This window comes from Amphiura filiformis, chromosome 13 (genome assembly GCF_039555335.1).
Source record: "Amphiura filiformis chromosome 13, Afil_fr2py, whole genome shotgun sequence".
In the NCBI taxonomy this organism is placed as follows: domain Eukaryota; kingdom Metazoa; phylum Echinodermata; class Ophiuroidea; order Amphilepidida; family Amphiuridae; genus Amphiura; species Amphiura filiformis.
In genome coordinates, this window is record NC_092640.1 from 64764628 (window position 1) to 64792504 (window position 27877).

Here is a 27877-nt window from a genome sequence, read left to right on the forward strand (position 1 = left end):
CAGTTTTCTTTAAAATGACGAGACTCGAAATCGGGTCTAAATTTCGAGTCTTGATTATAACTCTCTAGGAGGCAAAATTTAATTAGTTATTTTTCGCCTACTTTATAATAATTTTTACCAAGAAATATTATGAGTGGCTTTTAAATGTTATTTGTCCATTAGAAAAGGTCAGTTTTCTTTAAAATGACGAGACTCGAAATCGGATCTAAATTTCGAGTCTTGATTATAACTCTCTAGGAGGCAAAATTTAATTAGTTATTTTTCGCCTACTTTATAATAATTTTTACCAAGAAATATTATGAGTGACTTTTAAATGTCATTTGTCCATTAGAAAAGGTCAGTTTTCTTTAAAATGACGAGACTCGAAATTGGGTCTAAATTTCGAGTCTTGATTATAACTCTCGAGGATGCAAAATTTAATTAGTTATTTTTCGCCTACTTTATAATAATTTTTACCAAGAAATATTATGAGTGACTTTTAAATGTGATTTGTCCATTAGAAAAGGTCAGTTTTCTTTAAAATGACGAGACTCGAAATTGGGTCTAAATTTCGAGTCTCGATTATAACTCTTTAGGAGGCAGAATTTAATCAGCTATTTCTCACCCATTTAATAGTATTTTGACCAAGAAATAATATGAGTGGGTTTTGAATGCCATTTGTCCATTAGAAAGGGTCCGTTGTGAATTGAATTTGAATTTCATTATCGTGAAAATGCACGTTTTTGTGAATGTGTGTGTTAATATGTATGTCTGTGAATATGTTGTGTGATTGCTTGTTTTGTTTGTTTAAATACTTTTTTGTATGACTGGAAACTCGATATTATAAAGTCAAAACCTGAAAATTTGACACTCGATATTCGAAATTTGAGACTCGAAACTCGATATTATAAACTTGACTCTCGATTCTCGAAACTCGAAATATAAGACTCGAAACTCGAAATATGAGACTCGAAACTCGAAATACAAGACTCGAAACTCGAAATACAAGACTCGAAACTCGAAATATAAGACTCGAAACTCGAAAAATTTAACTCGAAACTCGAAATATGAGACTCGAAACTCGAAATACAAGACTCGAAACTCGAAATATAAGACTCGAAACTCGAAAATATAACTCGAAACTCGAAATATGAGACTCGAAACTCGAAAATAAGACTCGAAACTCGAAGTATAAAACTCGAAACTCGAGACTCGAAACTCGAGACTCGAAAATTTGACTCGAGACTCGAAACTCGAAGATAAGCAACACACCCAGAATGACACCTGTCTATTGGTGTTAAGAGTATGCAACACTTGTCCTGTGTTGTCTACTATCTGTACGACATTACCATAATCACTGATGACAATTGTGTCATGTGTTGTAGCAGCCAGGTAGTCGGGGCGTATGTTTAACTTGATACTGGCAATGTGAGATCCATCTTGTCTATGTTTGCTGATATACTGAGGGCTCACTACTTGACCTACCAACAGGTGACCATTGCTATCTATTGTCAGACCACACAGCCGTTTGTTTTCAGAGTCAGAGGGTTTGTTATCAGGAGACATAGCTATCCATCTACCTTTGTACACACACTGTGCAGAATGCATCAGAACATATTTATTACTAGTCATATAGACAATACCATCAGCATTGACAATGATATTCCACGGATGTAGTGTCACTCCAGTATTCATCCTTTGCTTGAGGTTCAGATAGGTTTTGTATAACCCTTCATTACTAAACATACATACTCTATCAGTGAAGTAGGACACTACTGCTATGTCTGCATTGGGACACACTTCAATATGTTTAGCTCCCTTCAGCTTCCCAGGCCCATCTTGATTACCAAACTCATTCTCAAGCTCCCAGGGTCCAGAAATGAACTGAGACTGCTGTTCAGCAGATGCCAGCTAAGAGAGAAGGGAAACAAGAGAAAAGAAAATAAATATATAAAATAAAATCACTATCATTATAGTTTTCTGTTTGTGAACAATAAAAATCAATAAACCTATTTTGTATCGTCTGAACTATGCTCAGTGGGAGACTTGCTCCAGATTCCAGTAAAATACAGCGCAAACGTTTTGGGATTAAAAAAATATTATATCACTGGAATAATATTATCCTGTTTTGTCAAATAAAACATAGCTCAATCCTAATCCTATATAACCATAAACTGGTAATTAAAATGAAATTTTAGTATGTGATCATTTTTTGGAAATATGATCCAAAAACGTGCATTCTAGGGAGTCTTTTGCATGCTATAACAATCAAGCCTAAAGACTTGTGCAACATCTAATATCAGTCTATGCACTCTCAGTTTTAGCAAACATATTTTTCTATTTTAAAACCAATTATTTAAAATGACACAAAATAATATTGAAACAGATTTTAATTTAGCACCCCATTGAAATCAATGGTCAGTGAAACATAGATTTAACTACATAAGTCAATGAGGACCATCTCTCATTTTTCTGAGAATGGGCAAAATGTAGTTAAGTCTTTGTGTCACTGACCCCTCGACATGAGCATTTTTATAACTGACTGATTTGTTAAGGACAAGCCGAAACCTGAAGAAAGGTGGAGCCAAACATATAATTACATTTTACCTCCATGCGATCCTGTCTTGCCGTTCCTCGTCCTTTCCGAACTTTTTTCTCTTTCTGTTGTTTATTTTTAGTCGTTGGTACCTCTTTCGTTGACTGTTTCTTCTCTTTCTTCCATTTGTTTCCAGTCGTTGGTTTCCCTTTTGTTGCCTGTCTGTTACCCGTCTTCTTTCCATCTGATCTCATTCCTAAGACGTGAGAGAATAAAAAAGAGTTACCACATCTAGGTCTACATGTACGTAGTATTGGTTTGAAGAACCAGCAGCTGGTACCGGTATATCGTCCAGACTTTCTCATTACGTTTCACTACCTGGAGAGAATTGATCAAAAATTGAACTCCCTCCTGAGGTTTGTATCTGTCAATGAGTTGACCAGATCACAAGGATGTCAATATAGTTAGAGGCAGTATATAACACAAATGGGTCAATGAGTTACATTAAAATGACCTTGTGTGGTATTTAGTTCCCAGGAAGTGAGTTTTGCCTGAGGTAAGTTGTGGTCAAATGTTGATCCCTCACTACAAGATTTATTACCGTCGATTTGGTTGAAAAAAGGAGGTGAGATATGATCAAATCTCTCCAGGTAAAAAAACGTAATGTCAAAATTTGATGAGGGAGGCCCTTTTTATTTGTTAATTTGTTACGTATTTACTATTCATTTTTTATGTAAAATTGCACACATTTTCCAAAGGCTTTATCAACACATCATAAAAACGGAGAGGCCCCTAATATTTTTGTTATTTCCCCAAAGCGCTACCCCTAGCTTGAAGAAAGTGTTTGCAATGTGTTTATAAATGATTACCGGGAACTTCCTAATATGTCTTTTCATCACAACAGTTTTAGAAACAAAGTAAAGGCAAACTAGAAAAATAACAAAAAAATTTGAAAATCTCCAAAAATCGGTGAGGGCGGGGACGACATGCATGTTATTTATTTTACTTGGCCTTAGTAGGTTATTGTTACTGCACGCATCTCGCCAACAAAGTCTCAACTTACGCATGCGGAAATCCACAAAAGCGTGCATCCGTCAAGAAATACGCAACAAGCGGTTCGCATAGGTGGTGCGCCTTGATCGATCCTCAATCCAGGCCACTGATAACCGACGATGGCTATGTGGATATAGCATGGAGCTATCTCAAAACGCGTCATTCGATCAGAATCATTGAAGCATGACACCATGTAAAGCAAGGGGATCAAATCAAAACTCGACCGCCGGTTGCCGCCGGTTCCGGGCAGTTCCGTCCGGTTCTAAAATATACATAGTAATGAGGTCAGTCGTCACACCCTGGTTCATATGGCCGGTTGGTATCATCGAGTGAGTGAGTGGAGTGATTTCAAGTGGTTTTTTTCAAATTTAGTACAATAGGAATAATCGATTTTCCTTCTCGGAGTTCTTCTCAATCAATGTAGCTACTTTTAGCATTTTATTTATTTTGATCAAATATAAACAGAGACTTGGTCTATCTATTTCTAATTATTTTACATCGTGACAGGTTAGACAAGACCTATTTTAAAGTTTCATTTCCGAGGGGAAAACGCAAGGGTAATACATTATAAACTGTGTTTATAATCGAAAGTAAGAAAGCATAGGCGTAGATCCCGGGGGATGGGGGATTTATCCCCCCCCCCCAATATTTTGGCAGGGGGGATGCTCCATACAATCATCCCCCCAATGTTGACACCTAAATATAGGTTTCTGACCAAATTAACCTCATATTTGCCCACTTTAGCCCTAAAGTGCAAATGTTCGCGCGCTTCGGGCACATTTATTCCACTTTTGCACCATATTTCACCAGTTTAGCTTCAAAATAGCACAATTTGTAACATAAACTTATTTGGTCGCCACAAGGTGATGGATTCACTATACTTCAAGATTTTTTTTCCAACTCCATCCCCCACCCCCAATGTCAAAAAGAAATCTACGCCACTGAAAGAAAGCAAAAAAGAATCAAAGAAAGATAGAAAGATAGAAAGATAGATAGTAAGAAAGAAAGAATGAGAGAGAGGGGGATAAAAACACCCCACACTAAGTTCGTAATATGGGCCATATTAGGCCGGTATATTGGACCTACAATGTTGGCTAGATTCGTTGAGGCAATGTGCAAGAAGAACTAATGATTTTGCAAGATGCATAAAATATATGCGAATCCTTTTTTTGACGCCGACTTTTTGTCCCTATTGATCCCTATTCCGAAGCTCCCATAGTATTAAAATGCCAAATTGCCATGCGCTCCTATCTCGGTAATGCCATTCTGTGAGTAGATTTGCGAGAATTCCCCTTGAAAATTCCTTTTTTTTTTAAATCTCGAATTTGAACACGAATCTCAAAAATGAGAGTATAATCATAAAATCATATGAGTGCTAGATCAGCTCCTCTGATATAATATTCTTGAGCTGGATCAAAATAAGCCTACCGGGACTAAATTAACCAAAAGTTGTAAAAGGCCTATGCAGCTTCCTTTGGCACGAGTTTAGGACATGATTGTCCTCAATTTTGTTCATTTTAGCATTGAAGTTGCAATGTTTTTGCATAAATCACAAATTAGAAATCCCCAGTTGAAGCACAAAGCAAACATGGCAAATGAGTCAATCAATATCACTTCAACTGGGGATTTTTTGTGATTTATGCACGCATCATGTCTTCTGGAGGCAGATTTGAACTAATGACCTTTCGTGAAATCGCCCTACAGTAGTATATAAATAATAATTGTCCATCACCAATACAGGCCTATGTGATTCACAAAATAATAAATTCACAACTTCTAAATTACTTAACCTATAGAAATCATTGAAACACTGTTCTGAACTGAAATTAACTGATCTAAACAATGGTGATATATTCAAGCAATTTTAGCCATAAACAAGGAATAATTTCCAAAATTAATTTTCTTTGGTGACATGCCAATAGACACACGACTAAGAAAAATCGATCACCGTGAAATACTTTCAAGTATGCGGTATTGTGACCGTGAAATTTCAAGTATGCGCTATTGTGATCGCGAAATAAACATATCGACATTGTTAATTTCTCCGGTTATGTGCTTAAACCAACCGGCGGTTGCTACTCATGCATTCTTGAATATTCATATACCAATGACTTCTGCCAACCGGACGGAACCGCCCGGAACCGGCGGGCAACCGGCGGTCGAGTTTTGATTTGCTCCCCAATAGAGATTCGAAAGTAAACACACCGATCATGACTGGTATAGCGCCCGAAAAAGTTGCTCAAATGGCACATCGGCGAATTGTTAGCATGGTTAATCTCTTAAAAATTAGCAAATATTACTCTGAAGATAAGTCATCAAAATAAATTTCAATAACATTATACTTTCAATACAGTTGAAAATGGGCGACGATTGTGTGACTGAAGTATTTATAGTTCCACGCTTTATCTCTATCTACATAACAGTAACTATCGTGTTGTCATGGATCGTAGATAAGTATCTTGATCAAGGTGCGCTAAGCTGTCTGTACGCTATCAATCCTCGATGTTATGAATCCCACCTACATGTATTATTACAAGCTGATCAGAGTACCGGTACATACTAGTTTAAAGCCATATTATAACATTTCTGTAAAAATAGATTAGTACTTATTTTCCATAAAATGTTAGCTTTTACTGTCAGATATGTCCCCTTTTAATTTTGAGCCGAACAAGTGAGGTAAAGCATAGAAAATTGGAATTTACTATTAGCGCCCATGCATGTTACTCCCGCGGTTGTAATACGGTACGATCCTCTTGGTGTGTGTGTGTATGTGTATCCCGCACGCCGTGTACGTACTGTGCATACGTGTTCTTCTAATATTTCCATCGTAATAATAAAACGCCGGTTCCATCGTTTTATTCAAAATCTCGGATTTTGACAAAACTACAGCACCTAAAGTCTTGATTTTAAAGATGAGTATCTTTATTGACTAAAGTATATTACAATCGTGTAAAAACAAAATTTAAAAAAATGTTGAGGGCGTTCTCCTCAGCAAATGTTATAATATGGCTTTAATAGATATAACATTAAATATGCAAATTAGACAAGATAGTTTAGTCTAAAAGAGTGGACCGTTCCTTATGTAAACAAAATCTTACTTGTTCTCTTTGATGCTGATGTGCCAGTAGAAGTACTTGGTATTTCCCGGATGTCAGTTGTCACACTAGGACTGGAGCTGCTGGTGGCGGTGGCTGTAATTGCTGGTGTAGCCTTATTGGCTCTTCTTTTGGTTGTTGTTACGTAGTCCTCAAACCATGATGGCTTTTTGGATTATGTTTTAGGTCTATCCATTATAATTAGAACTAATTAGAACTAGGAGATCCTACTAACGACGACAGTGGACACTAAGATACATGTAGAACAAAGGGAGTTATGCATATTCCATGATGCAGGCTCAAATAGTGACAAAATAACAATGTTTAAAGTTAAAATCAATTTGGTATGTCCTTAAGGGCGTACTACACCCATATATTGGTTTGATTGGTCTAAAAAATATTTTTCATTTATAGCTAGGCGATATATGCACGGATCATGTGAAATTAAAAAATTATGAAAAAACATCGTTTTTCACCTATTTGTCTTAAAAGTTGATTGGTTGATAAGGACGCTTATTCATCCCTTTTTAAGGGATTTTTTATTTAGCGAGAGTACGTAGTCAATCTTCATAGGGATGGGCGATACCAGCTTTTGGTACCCATTGTCGAACTAGAGCAGTCAGGGGGTTTGGGTCGAATTTGTAGAAAAAATAAAACAAAATGAAAAAAAAATGGCCGCGGGAGCTAGCTTGCGCGACGCAGGGGTTGTCTGAGGGAGGTGTTCCCCCTCAGAAAAAAAAAAAAAAAACGTGTGCAAAATGAAGATCTAATTGAAGCGATTTGGTGGACAATTTTGGCACTATTATGCCAAGGCCTATATACTAGTGTAAAATTTTAGTTTGGCGGCCGAAAATTTGTGAGAGCCTTTCGTGGACAAGTTTCGAATTCCCTATTATCGTAGGCCTATAAATTGTTTTAAACATAAATCGGCGAAAGCAGAAGCGAAAATGGCCACTTGTAGGCCTATATCGATTACGCAGGGAGGGTAAAATGAAGACTAAATTGAAGTGATTTGGTGGACCATTTTGGTACTAGTGTGTAAAATTTTAGTTTGAAAAAGCCGCAAATTTGTAAAATGATGGTCCATGAAACCTTCCTTGGACAAGTTTTCCCTGTAAGCCTATACCGCAAATTGGGCTTAAATTTGCAAATGTTGGAAGAAGAGCGAAAATGATCATATGTTTATCCACTACGCAAGGGGAGTCTGAGGGGGATGTTCCCCCCTGAGAAGTTTGAAAAATTTGCAAAATGAAGGTCGAATTGAAGCCATTCGGTGCATTGTTTTTACACTACTATTTGAATCAATTGCTTTAAACAGAAAAAGGGCCCGAAATCAATTTGCAAAACTTGAGATTGGCAATTACTAAAGCATGCATAAATCGATGAAGTCGTTATGGAGTCCGTCTTAATTTTTGACTTTGGTGGCAAAATGTGAGGGGCCCTGCATATCGGCGGACCCGCAGTAATTTTCACGTGCTTTTAGGACGAGGACCCGCCTTCAAGCAATGCCTAGTCGCAGGCCTCTATAGGACCTACTTCCAATCGTCCCGACTGTGCGGTTATTTACACATGGGCCTACTACTCAATTATATACGTGCAATTTAGTTTCTCTCCTCCTTTCCTCCATTTTCTCTTCTCCTTTTCTCCTTTCTTCCCCTTCTCTTCTCTTTATTTATTTATTTGGGGGGGCGTCAGCCACCTGAATCCGCGCCTTAATTGAGTCCATGTGTAGGCCTATGTTGGGGATTGGAAGCTATTGGAAGGGGGTAGGCCTACTGAGGCTACCACATTTAATAACGAACTTACTTACTCTTTGTGGGATTTCGAATCGCAACACAGGTAATAATAAAACCAGTAGCAAACTTCACTTTACCAACAAGATACAACAACTTTACAACTTTCTTTTTAATTAATGAAACAAAGCTTATTTTTGACTCAGAGTTTAAATTTAAGATGCTAGCCGAAGTCAATAACTTTGCACATTCTTCGGGTTCCTTTGTTTCCACTCATGTTAAAAGAAGACATAAAACCTGATGATCAGCTGACTCTTTCTGTTGACAATTTAAGTTTAAAACATTATTAACACAATTTTTGTGTTGAAATTAATTGTAAACATTAAACAAAACCAATACATTGGCTATAGTTTCAAATCTTTCATAACATATAACCGTGGTGTTTGTAAAATATTTTGTAAAAGATTTGCAATTAGGCCTACTTTGATTGGATTCGAACATTGCAACTTTACAATGCTCAAGAACACGAAAACTTCGGGTGTGTGAAACATTGTTAAAATTGTATGAAATGAGGATTCCTAGCGTAAACTAGTTTCTATACACTTTTAAATGTGAATGATAGGAGGTCTGTAGGCTAAAGGGGGCCCCGAAAAATTTTTGTGATGAATTTTTTTTGCTTCAGCCTCCCCCCCAGCAAGTGTTTGTGAACGGTCGACGGTCCCTATAGGCCTACACACACAATTTATTCGCTACCTGAAGTCGCTAATAGAGAATGAAAGATTTTTTATTTAATATTTGTTTTCAATTTTCGAATAATTATTTTTGTTTTCAATAGGCCTACGTTCCATAAAAATAAAAGTATTGTATCGGAAATTGACCGATACCAAAATGGTATCGAATCGCCCACCGCTAGAAAAACCAAATCATGGCGTCTAGTACAAAAATGTATGCGGAAGTCTTTCGGCAAGCGAATACCGTGAGTTTCATGGATTTATACTGGATTTATAATGGATTTTCTTAAAGTGAAATGATTTCAGCATGCGGTACAGGTAAGTGACGAAACTGTTAATACACGTGAACTAGTAGGGTGTCCCATTTAGCTGTTATCATTGTGAACATACCGATTCACATTACAAATGCATTATAAATCATGTTTTGTAAGCTTCCCGTATTTCCTCAGAAAACTGAGCAAAAATTCACCTAATACTGAAAACCAAGGCATTTACTGTTCTTTAATTTCAACCTTATCAAACCTGAAACAAATATGCTGCCTTGCGAACACAAATTTTGCATATCATTGTCAACTAAAAGGGGGAAATAAGTTTAATTTCATTGATAACATGAAATTGATGCATATTAATGTTTTCAAAGCTGTGCATAATTAATTAATTTCCCCAAAAATTATTTTATACTTTTAGCGTCTGTCACAAATGCTTAACAAGTGTGAGTGATTGGATTAACGGTATCAATTCTGAAATTCTAAAGAAACTCGATTTTGTGAATCGAGGTCTATATACCTCTTCCGAGCTTCTACCTTTAAAAGCATGTAAGCTACATTGATACCGATGCCACCAATAGAACGAGAAGATTTGCCCCTTCATTTTGCATACCACTTTGACCAATTTTTTTTTCTCATTTCTCCACAAAATGCAGAAAACCCGCAAAAAAATCCAATGGGTGTAGTACCCCCTTAATATGTGGACGTATTGTGGTTATAACTTATGAAAAAGTAACTGGTTGATTCAACAAAAAAATCACATGTCGCCAGTCAAATATGGAGCAATAATACTAGGCTGTGATGCAGGCTACTCATATTGATAAGAATTTGCCATTATGTTTACTTAGATGTCATGGATATTGTACAATGTTGTGGACTTTGTACTCTGTATTATACTGTGCACGTAATGCGACGAGATTTGGGCACCCCTACCTATAGTACACACAGTCACTCTGTAAAACAGCGTTTTCTCACTTTTCTGGCATACCATAGAAGTGTGAACACTTGATGTCCCCACTTATATTTCATGTCCCCACTTTGTGAGTGAAAATCCTTTTTGCTCTCACCCAAAGACCCCATTTTAGAAAAGGCCATATTCTCACTCAATGCCTCTTAATTTAGATCCAAACCGTTTGTCTCTCATCCCATGACCCAATATTTTGTACATTTTGCTCTCACCGAATCCCAAAAATCATGCTCTCACCCAATGACCCATATATTTTGCTCTCATCGAATGTCCCTTACGAAAGTGCCAGCCCTACACCTATACCTTTTTCCTAATACATTAAATCAGAATGAAAAATGAGTTAAATTTATATATGTTGATTTTAATGCATACAAAAACCGATATAGAAAAGTGTATCTTTTGTTTGTGTATACAATTTCTTAAATGGCTATGTGATTTCTCACTGAGCTTCAGTTATTTTAATCAAAACAAAAAAATATAGAAACTTTTCTTTTTGATTAATTTGCTTGAAGTGAAAGAGGTCTGAAACAAAAAGTGATTAATAAAAAGCTTATGAAGAAAAGTGCAACTTTTTTTGTGGCCGAAAATTTCATAAATGGCTGTTTTTCGCAGTGAAGATGATTAAGGATAACATCAAAACCCCACTTACTTGATGCGTAAATAATCAGTCTATGTTCCAAACTTTAAAACAAGAGAATCGATCAAGTATTTTTGGGTTATACCAAAATGTCTTAGAGTGGACTACTTTTTTGGAACCGTTTATATGAATCATGAGTAAAATACTTGACGAATGAGCTAATTTGCACAAATGCTAATTAATTATGCAAATATGCAAATTAGGAGGCGGCTTCACTATATAATACATTAGAAACACTTTGACCAAGTTTCAGGGAAAAAGTATGGAAAATAAAAGTTCCAAAGTATCAAAGAAAACTGCAGTATTGATAAAGTTGAAGCCCCATTCAAATACATGTAGCTAATTTATATACTGTCAGTATATAAATTACAGATTCGTGTAAAATGTCTTATTTTGTCTTAAATACACAGCTTTCGGCTGAACCACTAGCAGGGTATGTTAGCACATCTATGACAAAGACAAAGGTACCAAAATCTGAATTGATGCTAACGATCGCCCGGATGCGCAAATCACTAAATGGCCCTTTAATAACAATGCGGCACATACCAATTACATGGACGGCCTCTTCCAGGAATTGTTTCATAATTATCACAATAACCTTGGAAGTCTAATCTATTAATTACATAATCAAGCTGTATACAACTGCCAGGTAGAAATATAAACCTGTAATTTCAGATCGAGTATCTCGAGCTATATAGTTGAAACTGTTTTGTATGTGCAATGGCGAAAGTTATAGCAAAAGACCGAGGGTGGGCATGGATGATAACTCTTTCATCATTAATTTCTACGGGTCTCGGGAATGGTACAATGAAATCCCTCGGTGTCATGCTACCAACACTTCGTCAACAGTTTTCTACAAAAACATGGGTCATTGGATTGAGTATTTCATTTATTACTGCTTTCGGAGCCGTTACATGTAAGTACGATAATTAAATTTTACTTGTTCAAAATTGCCGTAGATTTATTGTTTTGATTGTTAATTTTCTAGGGCCATTTGTCAATTTGCATGGGCCTGAACTGAAATGTTAATGGTAAAAAATAACTCACACCTAAAATTATAAAACATTTCTTTGCTTATATTTATGTTGTTGATTTGAGAAATCTGAGAGGAATATCTTATTATCTTCCCTCACAAAGTTTTTTCTTTTCAAAATCATTGTTCTTTGGCCATTGTCGGCCAATAGAAAAAATGTGGTACTTTTTATTTTTATTTTACAATTTTAGCCATTCGAAGCCATAAAAAAACAATAATCATAGAACTAGAGATGCCCCATAAATAAGCTCAAAAAGATATCATATCTTATTATATTTTCTTCACCAAAATGCTCTTACTTTAAAACGTTTCGGCCTTTATTCCAGTATCAATTTTATCTTAAAGTACCCCCTTTCAAAATGATCTCAGAAGGACTTTTAAAATACAATTAACGGGTGCTATATAGGTCCACGATAAGGCATGCCCCGATACAAATATTACTCTCTAAATTCTAAAGAGTGAAAAAGTCAATCCTTCTCGGAGTGACTCTTCGGGTCAATCGAAAAGATTGACATTTCAATCTACCAAGAGTGAAAATGACATATTTTTCTCCATACGAGTAAAATGTTCACTCTGCAAAGAGTGAAATTTCAATCTTTTTAGAGTGAAATTTTCAATCTTTTCACAGAGTGTTCCTCAGCACAATCTCTCTCGATTGAAGTTTATTTATGTTTATTAAATTTAAACACAAAACTGAAGCATCCTCGGTATAAAAGAAAATATGAATATTAACTGCACATCATATATAACGATTCGTGATACCCAATTGTGGCACATTTGATGTCGTTTATGAGGCAGAGAATTTTATTTCAATTTTATATGCGCCAAAAAGTGCGAGAATGGCGATAGAAAAAACGTTGAAGATTCCATGTAAAAATTACATTAGACCCCGCCAAAGTTTACTGTTTCGTTTTATGGTAATCTAATCTTTTATTTCCTGAAATCAAATTAGGGGTCTTGTTTGTTTGTTTTGTTTGTTTTATTTCTTCTTTTGCCTGGGTTACTCATTCAGTGGATGTTTTAAGGTATCCTCTGTTCTTCCATGAGGCCCAGGGGTCACATTAAAATATACATCAAAATACACAGTAAAATATACATAAAAATACATCAAAATAATTTAACAAAATATTTAAATACATAGGATCCATAAATATATATAGGGATACACAATCATGAACTTAAAATGGGCAAACTAACCCATATTTACAATTTTAAAATAAATAACCAACACCGCTCATCAAAATTGAATACTTTTATCAAAATTATAAAATTCAAAATTCAGAAATTGCAAGCAAAATCCCAAACAAAACTAGGGGAATTTTTCAACAAAAGAAAAGATTTCAGATTTCCAAAATACTGCATAAAAGGCATGTTTTTTGAAACAAAATAATCAAACAGTTAAAAGATTTGAGACAGTATAGTATTTATATAACAGGAAAATTCATCATTTAGTATTTGAAATAAATAAACACATTTCACAAATTATAAAACAATTAAAGATTTTGAACATAGGGTCAGTCCATGTTAAAACAGATTGAGTGTACACCCACCCTCTTGGATTTTGCTCTCCTTTGGCTTAGGGGTACCTTTCATGGATCCCTAGGTGAGGTCACAAGAAAAAAATTCAAATTCCATTTCGTTTGCGAATGGCGGGCCATCAAAGTTTGGCGACCTTGACCAAAATTGGGAATTTAAGTGCTCCAAATGACAAAGTGCTCAAAAGGGTAAATCCTGTTTAGGCTATGTTTTGAAAATCACTAGTCACGCATCAATTAGCGTTTTTTGTTTGATTTGCATCAATTATCTTCGTAATGAGTACCAACTCTATAAGACACACACACGAAATATAATGCTACAATATTGAAATCTAATGGCACAATAGTGAAATAATTGAAATGGAGTTTTTGGCTTGAAGAATTTTCGGGATGAAATTGAAATGTCTTTTGTATAAAAATCAATGACACAAGTGCGAAATACTCTGGGAAACCTATATTTACACAGTCATTACATTTTCCTTTGTTTCATTTTGGAGATAATTAAAGTCATTTTTAAAACTGCCTTTTTATTCTTACTTTAAAAATTATTATATCTTGTTTTAATTTTCGATATAAAGGTCCAATTGCTGGAGCGATGAGTAAACACCTAACACCCAGACACACCGTCATGACATTTAGTTTAGTAGCGGTAATTGGACTCATTTTGGCATCTCTAGCAACATCGATACAATTTCTGATGATAGCTTTACTTATAATAGGTAAGGAGGCAGAGAAGGAGCTGTGCAATAATTATGAGAGCTGTGCAATAAAAATGTGCAATAATTATGAGCCGGGGGTAAAATTGGGGGTGGGGCAGAAGAAAATGTTTTTGGCAAGCAGGGGAGGTGCAAGCAATTTCTGGCAGGCTGAGAGAGGAGGAAGCAGTTTGTGGCACTAATTTACGGGGCACTTTTAAATAAAAAAAGAAAACAGGAAACACTACAAAAACGTTCAAATTAATATTCAAAATGTCCTGGTCGCTAAACCATTCAAAGTTTCCAAATTGGAACCCACAAATTTGTCATGTGCAAAGGGGAGGTGAGGTGAGCAAATTTTGGCAGGCCGAGAGGGGGAAGCAAATTTTAGCACTTCATTTAAAATATTTACCCCCGAGGCTCATAATTACTGCCCAGCACCTAATTTTCGTAGCAGCCGGCGAATAAAATATGTATCCGACGGGACAGAGCTAGAAATGGGTGCCTCAAAGTTATTTTCAAAACAAATCTCTCTTTTTATTTTTAAACGGGCAGTACAACAGCAATAGGGGGACAATTATAGTAGCAAGCTTTTCCAGTAAACTTTCTGTCCATTTTTGTGTCCGAATTCTTCAAAACAACTTTATTTATTTGCCCTATAGGCCAAAATGAGCATGCGTTATAGAGTCGATTAGGGGCTGTGATAAACTTATGAGGCCGGAGATAAAATTTCCAAAGAGTACAAAAATTGCTTGCCCGACCCCTTTGAACATGCAAACCTTACATGGACTAGGTAATATACAGTCATGGACAAAAGTTTGGAATATTTTTGTATCAAATGCAGTTTTCAATCATATTAGGAACAGGTTTATTGTTCTGGAGTAGTGCTCAGTTGAATTAAATTGAAAGATACAAATGTCCTTTGATGTTTACATCACACAGTTTGTCAATTAAACAAGAAATTACATGAAGAAGCGCATTACAATGGGAGGATCACACAAATGTAACACTTTTGGCGGTATCTTTATATCACAAAATGAGATTAAAGACACTAGCCAACTTTATTGTTTAAACAAAAACTTAAACTTTCACTGTGACATGTTCAGATAAGTCTCTTGCTTGAGAAAACACAACTCAATATTTGCCAGCTCAAGGTCATGTACGCGACGTGACATTCCCTCGACCAGGGTGATTGTTTGGTTGTCCATGTTACCTAACCTGCGGGATATATCTGCCCATTAGTTCTCAATAGGGTTCACATCCGGGCTCAAAGGCGACCAGCCCAGGTTATCTACATTCTCATTTTCAAGGAATTCCTTCACGCGTAAGGCTCTGTGAGCTGTGGTGTTGTCATCTTGGATCACGAAATTGTTCCCGAGTCTCTTCTTCCAATCGGAAGCATAACCGTATCAAGAACATGCAGGTAATGGTCATGGTTCATGTGTCCTTCCAGCAGGTAGCGATGCAATTTCGACCTACGGTGAAATGCTCCCCATACTGTGTGCACTTATGTCCACGGCAAATTCACCGTGACCTTTCCAGTCATAAACCCGCTTAGTGAAGATTAAACCGAGATATGCAGTACTAAACCATTATATCGATTGTCCAACGCAAATTTATTACCACGTGATAATATTAATCCAATGAGCGATCCAATTGATAATGAATGACGCTATTGACATGTACGGTCGAAGCTCCACTGACTGAGTTTTGGGGTATTTTTCACGGGTTTGCTGTCATTTACTCATCAAGGCGGTCCACCGTTATTATAAGGTCTATGCTAATGATTTAAAGATTGACATGTAGACAATAACCATACTTGATTGACAGAAAGTACTAAATTTGTACCTAATACGGTTTCGTGACACGCCTCTTGCAAATGTGACCAAGCCAAGGCGGCCCGGTGAAGCAAAATGTGCATTGGAATAACACGGGAGTTTGGATATAGATGGTATATTTCTTTCTCATAAAAATGTATGCTCCCCCGTTATAAAAGCTTGTACCGGGTTGAAAATTCAGATATTTTGAATAAGTAATTGAAACATAGAGAAAGTACTAAAATCATAGCTTTTATACTTTTTCATATATGACGCTAACTAGTTCATCTCGTATAGCTACAACACAGCGCTACCAGTAGGGTTCAACTGCCTATTGTGAGTGCCCTGTGTTGTGTGCATACATGTAGTTAACAATAACTGCATGATGCCTGGACTCTAGGCAGGATACAATCCTCGAGCAGGGCTTGACCAACCTGTCTTCGGACCTTGAATCGGTCATCTAGTTTGTAGATGAGGAATCGGTCCTGATCACTGAAGATCATATTACGCCAGTGGCTTACTGTCAAATTCGTGTGTCTCTGTGAACAAAGCAAGCGCGCATGCCGATGTCTTTGCAGAAGTATCGGCTTTCTTATTGGTCGTCTTGCGGGAAAACCTGCATTAACCAGTCTATTGTTCACAAGTTTCCTGGTAACAGGGGCGTTTATGGACCCCAGCCATTCTGTTCGTAGCCGAGATGCAAGCTTCAAGCGGCCATTGCGGCAAAGTCACAGGAGAGATTGGTCTTCCCTGGCGGTTGTCTTTCGGGGCCAACCTGACCTTGGTCTAGATGTAGTAGTTCCGGTCTCTCGACGTCTTTTCGAAATTTTAGGAACTGCACCTTATAGAATTCCTAAAACGGCACCAATATCTTTCTGTTTGTAGCCGCGATTACGTAAGTCAATGACGGGGGCGTACAAATCTGCGCTCAATTCGCACCCCATGATCAGAAATATCGTATACATCAGACAGATGCAACAAAGTAAAGCTGGTTCTTCACACGGTAATGCAAAAGCCAATGTAACCTTATGAATCATGTCGCTAAAATAACTGCGAAAAGGATGCCCGATGGTTCATTGGTCAGGCATGAGAAGCCATTGTCCTACATTACGTATTGTGTGATATGGAATGGTACCTAAGACACCCGTGATCCATTTGGCTTATTTCCTAATTCGCAAGCTCAATCGGAAATAAACAATTTCCTATTGCGCCTGCTTCTGGTTTTTGACAAACATGACAAACACAGTTTCTCAAACAGGGGAATATCGCTCGTCAGCTGTGAGTACGGACGGACACTCCGCCCTACTAAGGGCAAATAGACTACCTAATGCTAAAAGAAGCGCGTAGGCCCGAGAGGCCCATAATTTCCGCAAAAAATTGAACCACAACCATACCTACTTACTTAGGCACGTACCTTAAAAAGACTGCAAACCTCAATATAGAGTCTATTGACTTCACTGAAAATAATAAAATATATTATCTTACCTTAAGCTTTCCTTTAACAAATACTACAATATGTTCCTGCCTGCCTGCTAGAAACAAATTAAGGATGTCATGCTTGACTCTTGAAACTTGACCTGACATGACCCTTCCTCTTCCTCACAAGCCCTTTTTTGCAGACTTGACACTGTTATAAAGATAAAACCTTAAAACGTTAAAACATAAATTGACAAATTTACTGTCCGCACTGGCCGAGCTGGCAACGATCACTGACTAGACCAACGCCCAGCTAGACCAATTTGAGCTTCGCGCCAAATTGCTAAAAGATCGATATAGATCGATACCATCATCCGGCTCCAAAAGGAAATGTAATTATTTCCTAATTCGCAAGCTCAATCGGAAATAAACAATTTCCTATTGCGCCTGCTTCTGTTTTTTGACAAACATGACAAACACAGTTTCTCAAACAGGGGAATATCGCTCGTCAGCTGTGAGTACGGACGGACACTCCGCCCTACTCTTATCACGAAATAAAGAACGGGCGAATAAATGAAAGGCAACAACAAAATATATTTCTTAAACTTCACAGAATCACATCATTATTATTCTTAATCTCATTCTCTTTTAATTAATTAATCAATATCAATAATTTTATAATTACGTACAACCAAATGCGCGCCAACCACTCTTGAAATTGCTTACACTACAATCCTAATTGCTTAGAAACAGAAAGAAGGTTATCTAAGGATTCCTTCACGTAACCGTCTTTCGAACCTTCTGACTTCCATCTTCCGTGCTTCTTAAACAACCTGTCTGGCACCCCCCACTGAAGCCGCTGCTGTAGCGCCCCCCGCTCTCAAACTATGCAAACTAAACTTTTTTGCGTCTACGCCTACGCTATCTAACGCTTCCTTAAATAATTCTCTGCACCTGCTATATGTCATCTTACCATCCCTCAATTCGTGCACATTCTTTGATTTGAAAAAAGTAACCGGTCTAAATAAAAATTTCTCACTGCCTGATATACAACCTAATTGCATATATCGTTTTAACATCTTAACAGGACATGTTATAGAGTCCGTCTCGGCAATAACAACCCAACTTCCTTCCCTGTATTGATCAGTTTTACTCTTTACAAGAAAAATTCTGACAAATGAAGAACCGAACTCCACATCACATTCTCGAATATTTATCAATTCATCGTTCCGTAAAAAACCGGCATATGAAGTTAAACAAATTGCACACAAACGAATATGCATGAGGTTGGAACCCATTCCAAATCTGAGAACAATCTTATTGAGAATGTCTGGAGTCACTGGATCCTTCTTGGAAACTGGTTTTGCTTTTAGACGCTTCAAACCTTCCAATAAACATCGGAGAAATTTTGAATCACATGGATTGTTATTTACTTCAGGATTGCAATCATGATGCCATTTCAAACTGTAAAAAGCAGCCTCTATTTTAGAAAAAGGTGCTTGATCAACGTACAAATAAATAAAGTACCTTGAAATGTCATCCTGACTGGCCGGCATATGAGAAACTCTGTGCACCAAACACCACTCTTGCCAAGCAGAGAAAGCTTTAGAATACTTGTTTGCTGTACTAGTGGCACGAGACGCCTTTAACACCTCTCCCAAAACACGCCTATACTGGTCATCCCTGCATCAAAATATGCAAAAAATATTATGTCAACTAACATATATACAATCTTGTATATTACACAAAGCTGCACATACTTACAGTGTCCAAACGGACTTAAAGAAAAACCAATCGGTTTTACATTCTCTAACCCAACCATGCGGTAATGGGAAAACTCCCTGAGTGCAATGCACTACTAATCAATGGCTCTGCAGCCTAATGCACAATACTGCGCTTATCATCTTAGAAGTACCAAAAACTGAATTAGAATTCTTCCCTTGTACAAAAATGAACTTTGGATTACTAAATCTGATCACTTCAGCAACCATATGTCTGAAAGGGCTACTGCTGGAAAAAAGTAAAGGCCAAAACAAAGCCGAAGTCCACTCTGGCACTACCAAAGTCCCTGTCGCTTTGCTAGCCTGAAGATGTTTAATCGCCTCGCTGACTAAACACACTGGAGGAACCAACCAATTGTTGACCCCTGCCCAATTTCTCGCAAAAGCATCCACTCCGCTGGTACCAATGCACCAAAATTTTGAATTAATAATTGGCAATTTACAATTGAAATTATCCGCAAAACGATCAATTCCATGTGGACCCCATAACTTGTCCATGAAACCAAAAAAATCTTGCGAAACTCCCCAATCGTCAAAATCATATTGTCTACTAAGACAATCCGCCACTGTATTTTCCTCTCTAGGAATCCACTGCACTTGCAGGCTGATACTGTGCGCCTTGCAAAACTCAAATAAGGATAGACTTAACTCTTGCAATTCATAAATCATGCTACCTTTCATAATAATTGATACCACACTCTCATTATCTGTATGCATCTTAACAGTTTTACCTGCTAAAGAATCAGCAAATGCTTCAATAGCAAGTGCTACACCTTTCAGCTCACGCCAAGCTGAACGTTTACCTTCCTCATGTTCTTCCCAATTCTGGTGAAAATTCTTACCACCACAAACCACTGTCCAAGCACCACAACCTGATGCACTAGCATCTGAATAAATAAGAACCTGCGGTACGGAATATGTGAATAACATGCGTTTATTCAGATTACGTAACTGAAATTTCCAAAAGAACAACTCTTCTATCAACCTGTTATCACTAGATAACGAATACACCCGATCCCATTGGACTCGTTTCAAGATTTCCATGTGCAAAAATCTAGATTTTAACATTACAATTGATCCTACCACTGGAGAAAGTGAATTTATCATCCCTGTAATGGAAGCCAACTTCCTGGCTGAAACTTTAGGCAAACTATCTTGCAAGATGCAAATGGAAGCCAATAAATCATGTACTCTTCTCTGAGTAACTCTCAAAGAACCCTCACATGAATTCCATGAAAAACCTAACCAATCCAACTCCTGCGAAGGACACCAAATTGACTTCTCCGTATTTGGCACCAAACCTGCATCAATCAAATCTCGCTTCACTCTCTGCGCTGTATGACGGCACTTCTCCTCCGTATCCTCTCTACCCCATCCATCATCTAGATACAAAACTACGAAAATACCTTCACTTCGCCAATACCTGACCAAAGGTCGCAAGCACTTAGAAAAGATGTACGGCGCGGTGGTTAAACCAAATGGTAAAACTAAAAAACAAAAATATCTAACTCTGCCTGAAAATTCCCATGCAAATCCAAAAAACTTTGTGTGCTCATCAAAAATATCAATATGGTGATAACCTGATTTTAAATCAAAGGCGAACATGTAATCACCTTTCTTAAAATATTTTAAAGCATCTGACCAATCCTCAAATTTAATTTTGTCTTTCCAAATATATTGGTTGACAAATCGCAAATCTAAAATCAACCTTTTCTTACCAGAACTTTGCACTGCCACAGTTAACGGATTAACAATATAAGAAGGTGCAAATGACTCACTAATCAAATTCTTTGATAAAAGATCTAAAATAGCTTCAGCGACAAAGTCTGAATTCTTCAAAGCAGATTGATTGTTCTTAAGAAAGGCTGTAGGAGGAGTATCCACAAAAGGTAGCTTATAACCAAATTTAATAACACTTAAAACTTCAGGATATGCATGAATGGTGTCTTCCCAAAAGTCAATAGACGCTTTAAGCCGACCTCTTACAATTGGTTCCGCTGATCCTTGCTCATATTCATAAAAGTTCTGATAGTAAAATTCAGTATCGTACCCTGTCTCTTCTTGTCCCGAAACAACTTCTGAATCTGTGAATGCACCTTGACCATCTGCTCCTGCATCAAGGAAAATAATTATGGGAGCATTGCCAATTACACCATGATAAAATAAGACCAGAAAAAACTAATTCAATATACCAATTTGTCAATGTCAATAAACAAGAACACCTTCCTGACAGTATAATAACTCTGAGCATTGTTCGCAAAACATGAAAACTACACATCATTACAAACATGTCATGTGATGTATACTAGAAAAACTGCACTGTGAATGTGATGCCGTGTAAAGAACTTCGCTGAAGAACCACCCTCAGTCGATGAACGCCAATAAACAGAACCCGTTTCTACTCGAAATAATATCTGACAGCTCCAGATCATATAATCAAAACAATACTTGCACAACATTTTTATAATATCATACAATTCATCGATTTACCTTTACCACTGCTGGTGCTGGGAAACGCCATGTGCGCCGCCATCTTTGACACTGGACGTTTGTTTGTACCCTCCACACTCTCTCCTCCAGTGCCCCACTCCTCCGCACCTAAAACACATGTCAGAGGGCTTCGGACCTGAGCCGGCATATCCTCCTGCTCTAGCATAACCAGATCTAACTGCCGGTCTATAGCTTGAATTGTAGTAGCCACGAAAAGAAGACTGATTACCAAAACCACTAGCATTTGAATCGGAATATGGCTTAGAATATGGCTTAGACCTGGGCAAGCTTGATGTCTTCTTCTTATTCTTAGCCGCTGCCCTAGATTGAGCCATCCTGATGCGTTTCTCATCATCACTGTTTTCAGCTAGATCGTCCTGCAGATATTCGTCCACCACGGACCAACCTACCAATAAACAACCAATTATAATCAAATACCAAATTTCTTATAATTGTGCGCTTGAAAACCCTTATATACCTACCCGTAGGCCTACTCCCCGATGAGTCTCAATAAGGCTGTAAACCTTCAGCTGTATCACACCCAAGTTCCTTTTTTACTAAAATTAAATTGATTTCTTAGCTTCATCCCGTCTACTGACCATTGATAAATCGATCTGCGTATCCAAGCGGACAAGCTACAATAATGTAATACTAATTATGCTAGGTTAAATCATTCGTAACACCTATTAAGATCAATTCTGAAACTAAAACGAACCATTCTATGATATCTTTGCATTATATCTATGGCCTACATATAAAAAACTCACCTCCTTCCGACTTGTCGGCTATACGGACCAACTTATTCCTCTTGGTAACTTCGTTGGAAACCGAATTTAGACTTTCACTAGCCGCTGCAAGCGAACCTTCCACAATATTCTCCTGGGCTTCTCCAACCAACTTTAAAACAGATTCGTTAAACTCGAATTGAGCTTTATTGCCCTTGAATCTAAATTGTAATCCTGCTGATTTCTTTAATGACTCCACCTGAGATAAGGCCTTTTCACTCTCCTTCTTCTGGGCGTTTATAGCCCTGTCAAAATTCACTTGAAAAGAACCCAACGCTTCAGAAACCCCAGCTTTTACAATCTCCGCCACTTGTTTGGCTGATAAAGCAGGATTAGGCCTATTAATTGAAGATGCTCCTGCAACACCTTGCTCCTGATCCTGTACACTCATATCGCTGTAAATTCCCAATCTCCTCAAACGAACTCCCGACAACAAATTTACTGTCCGCACTGGCCGAGCTGGCAACGATCACTGACTAGACAAACGCCCAGCTAGACCAATTTGAGCTTCGCGCCAAATTGCTAAAAGATCGATATAGATCGATACCATCATCCGGCTCCAAAAGGAAATGTAAATGGCTGACGGGTCATTGATGGTAAGAAATCTGCACTTAAAAACAGATCTATGCAAAAAATAAAAATATTCCAAACTTTTGTCCATGACTGTATAATGTGAGCGTAAGCTATTAAGCATTTTTAGAATGTGTATTTAAAATGTGCCCGTAAATGTGTGCCCAAACTTGTTTGCCCCTTGCCCTTTCGACCTGCCCTTTCTCTTCTGGCTTGCTAAAAATGTCTTGCCAATGTAAATTTTGGAATATATCGCTCAGTGTGATATCAACAATTGTTTTGACCTATTGCTATGGTAATTAATCCTTTCCCAGCAAACACAAAACGTTTTCGACGTCATTCGGAAAAGGTTATAAAATGTTGTCAGAAAACGTTTAAATGTCGGGTTATATAAAGGGTATATTAAGGGTATAAAACGTTTTCATAACATTGAAAAACATTTTTTGATAATCTACTGCCCAACAAACACAAAATGTTTTACAGAAAACGTTTAAATGTCGGGTTATATAAAGGGTATAAAAACGTTTTAATAACATTCCAAAAACATTTTTGAAAACATGATACAAAACATTCTAAACAGAATGTTATTTTGGGGTTGAAAAAATATGTTTGCCCAAAATATTTGCAATAACTTTTTAAAAACGTTTTTATGACCTTTATATAACCCGACATTTAAATGTTATTAAAACGTTTGGAAGAAAACAATTTAAGAACATTTCTGTGTTTGCTGGGAGCAAATATTTTAACATAATATTATTTACGTGTTGGCAAAATATTTGGCAAAAATGTTTGCAAAAATAGTTTACAATAACATTTTTGAAAACATTTTGCTGTAGTGTGTTTTCATACAAAACGTTTTAAAACGTTTTCATGACCTTTATATGATCCGACATTTTAATGTTATTAAAACGTTTTTACCTAAACCAAAAGCAAAAATATAACTTATTTAAAACGTTTTAAAAACGTTTTTGTGTTTGCTGTTTTTTACATCATCACTTTTTTTGGTCACATCCATTCTGATTAGCTCGTGGAACGTAACTAGATATATGCAAGAAGTTTGATTTTGAATCAGCATGTCTATGTAATCAAATAAATAAATGTGTTAAAATAAATTTGATTTGATTTGATTTTGTAATATAAACGTGATAGGGCAGCGTGATCCAGGTCTTTAACGCTGGTACAAGAGGCCGCCAGTTCCTATCAGGGTAACACCTGGCTGTCCGTACACCCTCCTCTGGATATCATTGGAGAACAGCTATGTTAAATAAGAAAACAAAACAAAACCACATGGAACCTATAGCTTTTGATGGTGTATTTTTATGATGAAGTACTTCGTGTTTTTATTTTTCTGTGCATACAAAGGGTTTGCAGTCGGAGCTGACGCAGTCGTCTCAGCCGAAGAAGCTATCTATTTTGACAAGTATTATGACATATCTATTGCTATTTCCCAAGTAGGACTTTCCCTCGGAATCATGATAATGCCTCCTATGACGCAGTTCCTCCAAGACATCTACGGATGGCGGGGTGCCATGCTACTATTAGCTGGCCTCAATCTTCATCTTATCGTGTGTGGAGCTTTGTTAAAACCTCTCAAAACGGATGCGGTTGAATTGGAAGACAATGAAATCTTCAAAAGTTCAAGGAAACAACAGTTACAAGAAAATTCTGTAATAACAAATCTGGTTCATTATCTAGATTTATCGTTATTCGCCGATGCTGATTTTGTCCCTATGTTGGCTTATAGTTTTGGTAGTGCTTACTGCTTCATGGGTTGGCTAATATATTTAGTTCCTCATGCAATGGAGCTAGGCTTCCAACCCTATGAATCGTCACTTCTGGCGACAATTGGGGGATTTGGTAACCTCTTAGCAGCCATTCTGTATCCCATATTGAAGATTTTCACACCGGATAAAACAACTCTATACTTGACAACATTAATGAGTACTTTTGCATTAGGCTTAGACCCGCTGCTATCCAGGTACCATTCTTACATTGGTCTAGCATTTTTATCAGGCATATTTGTTCTTGCCAATGGAATGGGTATTTTAGGTCTGTATAAAATGATTAAGAATGTCGTGCCGGATGAAAAGATGACAAATGCAATGCTTTGGATGAATGTTGCAGAGAGTATCGGGACAATTTGTAGTGGATTTTTTTCAGGTAAGACGACGTTTATGAATCCTATGAGAACCTGCCGATTAACAAAACGAAATCCAAAATATAACATATTTAAAACGTTTTAAAACGTTTTGTGTTTGCTGGGTCAGTAATATTCAAATAATATGTTAGTAATTGTTGTATTGATTAGCACACTGTTATCGCAGTTAGAGCAAAATAATTATTACCCTTTTGAAGAGAACATCATAATGCATATAAATTTCCCAGCAAACATAGAACGTTTTACAGAAAAGGTTTATATGCCGGGTTATATATATTTACATTCATAAAAAACATTTTTGAAAACGTTGTGCAAAACATTCTAACAAAATGTTATTTAACCGTTGACAAACTATTTTGCAAAAAGAAACATTTTCTTTGTACAGCCCGACATTTAAATGATATTAAAACGTTTTGAATACACGTTTTAAGAATATTTTTTATGTTTGCTGGGTTATTTTGTAAGCGCAAATAGTAACAAAAACACGAGAGTATCAAACAAAACATTATGGTCAGTTTTAGTTCTTATCAGATAGATGCGTCCAAACAAATCCATTACGAGTAAGGGAAATCCATTAACAAATCCCTAAAGAAAAATCCCTTAAAACTTGTGTAAGTTGATAGGGGTATGGATGGTGGCTGAGAGGCTTTGAATCCTAAGCTAGATATTGATTTCGAGAGATATAGCACTTGAGATGGCCAGAAACACCGATTAGATGTATTGTCATCAAGTGGCTGTGGAATCAGAGTTCTGCACCATGATCAAAATGATCGCAATACAAAGTCTATAGCATGTATTACCAATTTCAAAAGGTGCGTGATAGCGAATTGACGAATTGATCTTTGTCATGCACTACGAGTCACCCATTATGATTTCTCAAATGGCACTTGATGGTCGTAAATAATTGATTTCCGAAAGAGTGGTAATTACAAGTTCGATAACGGATTCCTTAGTCAAGTCCGTGAATATATTAAGGATTTGTATTAAGTCGTAGTGATAAATCTTATTTTCAAACCCCTAAGATTCGTTTCCGTGTCTCTAACGCATTAGGGATTCTACTTCAGGATGTCCCTTACGGATTAGGGTTTTGTTTGGACGTTTCACCTTATTCAGTAGAATGGTTACTCTGAATTGATCAAAGAAGTAAATGAACATTTTTTTTCAATATACAAAAACACTCTGCCGAGTCCCCAACGCGAAAACGCACCATAAAAATCAAAACTATAGAAACAACCAATACCGTAAAATTCCGTCTACAAGCATATATATGCCTCTAAACGAGGTTTTTTTGACACAAGAGACAAGAGGCAGACACTCTTAACAAAAACGTTTTTTGGAGAAAAACTATATTACTGATAAAGGCGGCTGTACAAACATGTATATTTGTAAGACCAATCTATTGCAATGTTTTTGAGAAGGGTATTGGCCTTTCATATCTTTCGTTTAAAAAACTACTCGTTTAGAGGCATATATGCTTCTAGGCGGAATTCTACGGTATATGCATAGTTCTTGTGGTATTTTATAATGTTCTGTTTTGAATCTTTATTTCTCATACTGTATGGTTAACTTTCTTTCTGTTTCTTTCACACACGCAGGATGGACTTTCGACGTGACCGGTAATTTTACCGTGTCATTCCTGATACTAACTGCAATATCACTTCTTGCAATATGCCCACAGTTCATTGTGGATATAACACGTGTGTGGACAGCTAGGGAACATGCACCGCTTTGAAAGAGAAACAATAACCATCATAATATCAGTATTACCTGAGGAATCCATCATAGGCAATGTGAAATCTTTGTAATGGAGACTAATTTTAATAAAAATTCCATTCAAAAGGGAAAGTTGGCCTCACAATAATGAGAAGAGGTCTTTTATCTTTATATTCGTTTTGATGGTCTATGTCACCTACAGGCTTGACATTATTTTAATATTTAAATATTTAATATTAAATTCCAAGACTGGTCTGGAAGGGGTGTGCATAAACCGCACGGACTAAATATTAATCGGGGTGTTTCGGGAAATTGCGAAGAAATGAGCGATTACATAACGCAATTCACTTCATTCCAAGTTTGAAAGAAAGGTCACTCCATACAATGCGTACTATTGGTTAACATGTCAATAGGTTTTATATTTTGCAAAATATTTTATAGGTTTTATTCAAATTTGAATTCTATTAAAAATGAAAGCCTGCATGTAAGATGATGCGCGGTACTTGTAAACATTTTTCGTTAATGTTAATATAACTATTGCATAAATTATTGCATAAAGAATTCCAGCTGGCTAAAAAATTACAGTTTTGTTACACATTGATGTTTTTGGAATATTTCCAAGAAATGATAATGCAAAATTTAAAATGTCTTAAAACATCGACATAATGTTGCATGATATAAAAAATCACACGTTAAGCTGTAAGCACTTGATCATCATAATCATTGTTATTCTTGGCTCAAACGTTCTTTTGAAAGTTAAGTATTTTTTCTTTACAAGTTGATTGAGCAACATACATCAATTGGATGAGTTATCAATGAAATACCGTAAAACCTCGTCTACAAGCATACCGTAAAATTCCGTCTACAAGCATATATATGCCTCTAAA

At 36.8% G+C, this 27877-nt stretch overlaps 1 protein-coding gene across 1 annotated transcript; it reads left to right on the plus strand.

The window, feature by feature from the left end:
• Window positions 1-11717: 11717 nt before the first annotated feature.
• On the plus strand, window positions 11718-27009 carry LOC140167838 (monocarboxylate transporter 13-like). Its single transcript, XM_072191129.1, has 4 exons — window positions 11718-11913; window positions 14144-14284; window positions 24482-25279; window positions 26873-27009. Exons 1-4 carry the CDS (start codon window positions 11718-11720, stop codon window positions 27007-27009), a joined length of 1272 nt encoding a protein of 423 aa, XP_072047230.1.
• Window positions 27010-27877: the final 868 nt, after the last annotated feature.

What these genes read in the sequence shown, in the direction of transcription:
- LOC140167838 (XM_072191129.1), top strand. Translation starts at nt 11,718, where the DNA reads ATGGCGAAAGTTATAGCAAAAGACCGAGGGTGGGCATGGATGATAACT. An exon ending in TGCTTTCGGAGCCGTTACAT is followed by an intron (nt 11,914 to 14,143) that starts GTAAGTACGATA and finishes TTCGATATAAAG; the next exon opens with GTCCAATTGCTGGAGCGATG. An exon ending in GATAGCTTTACTTATAATAG is followed by an intron (nt 14,285 to 24,481) that starts GTAAGGAGGCAG and finishes GTGCATACAAAG; the next exon opens with GGTTTGCAGTCGGAGCTGAC.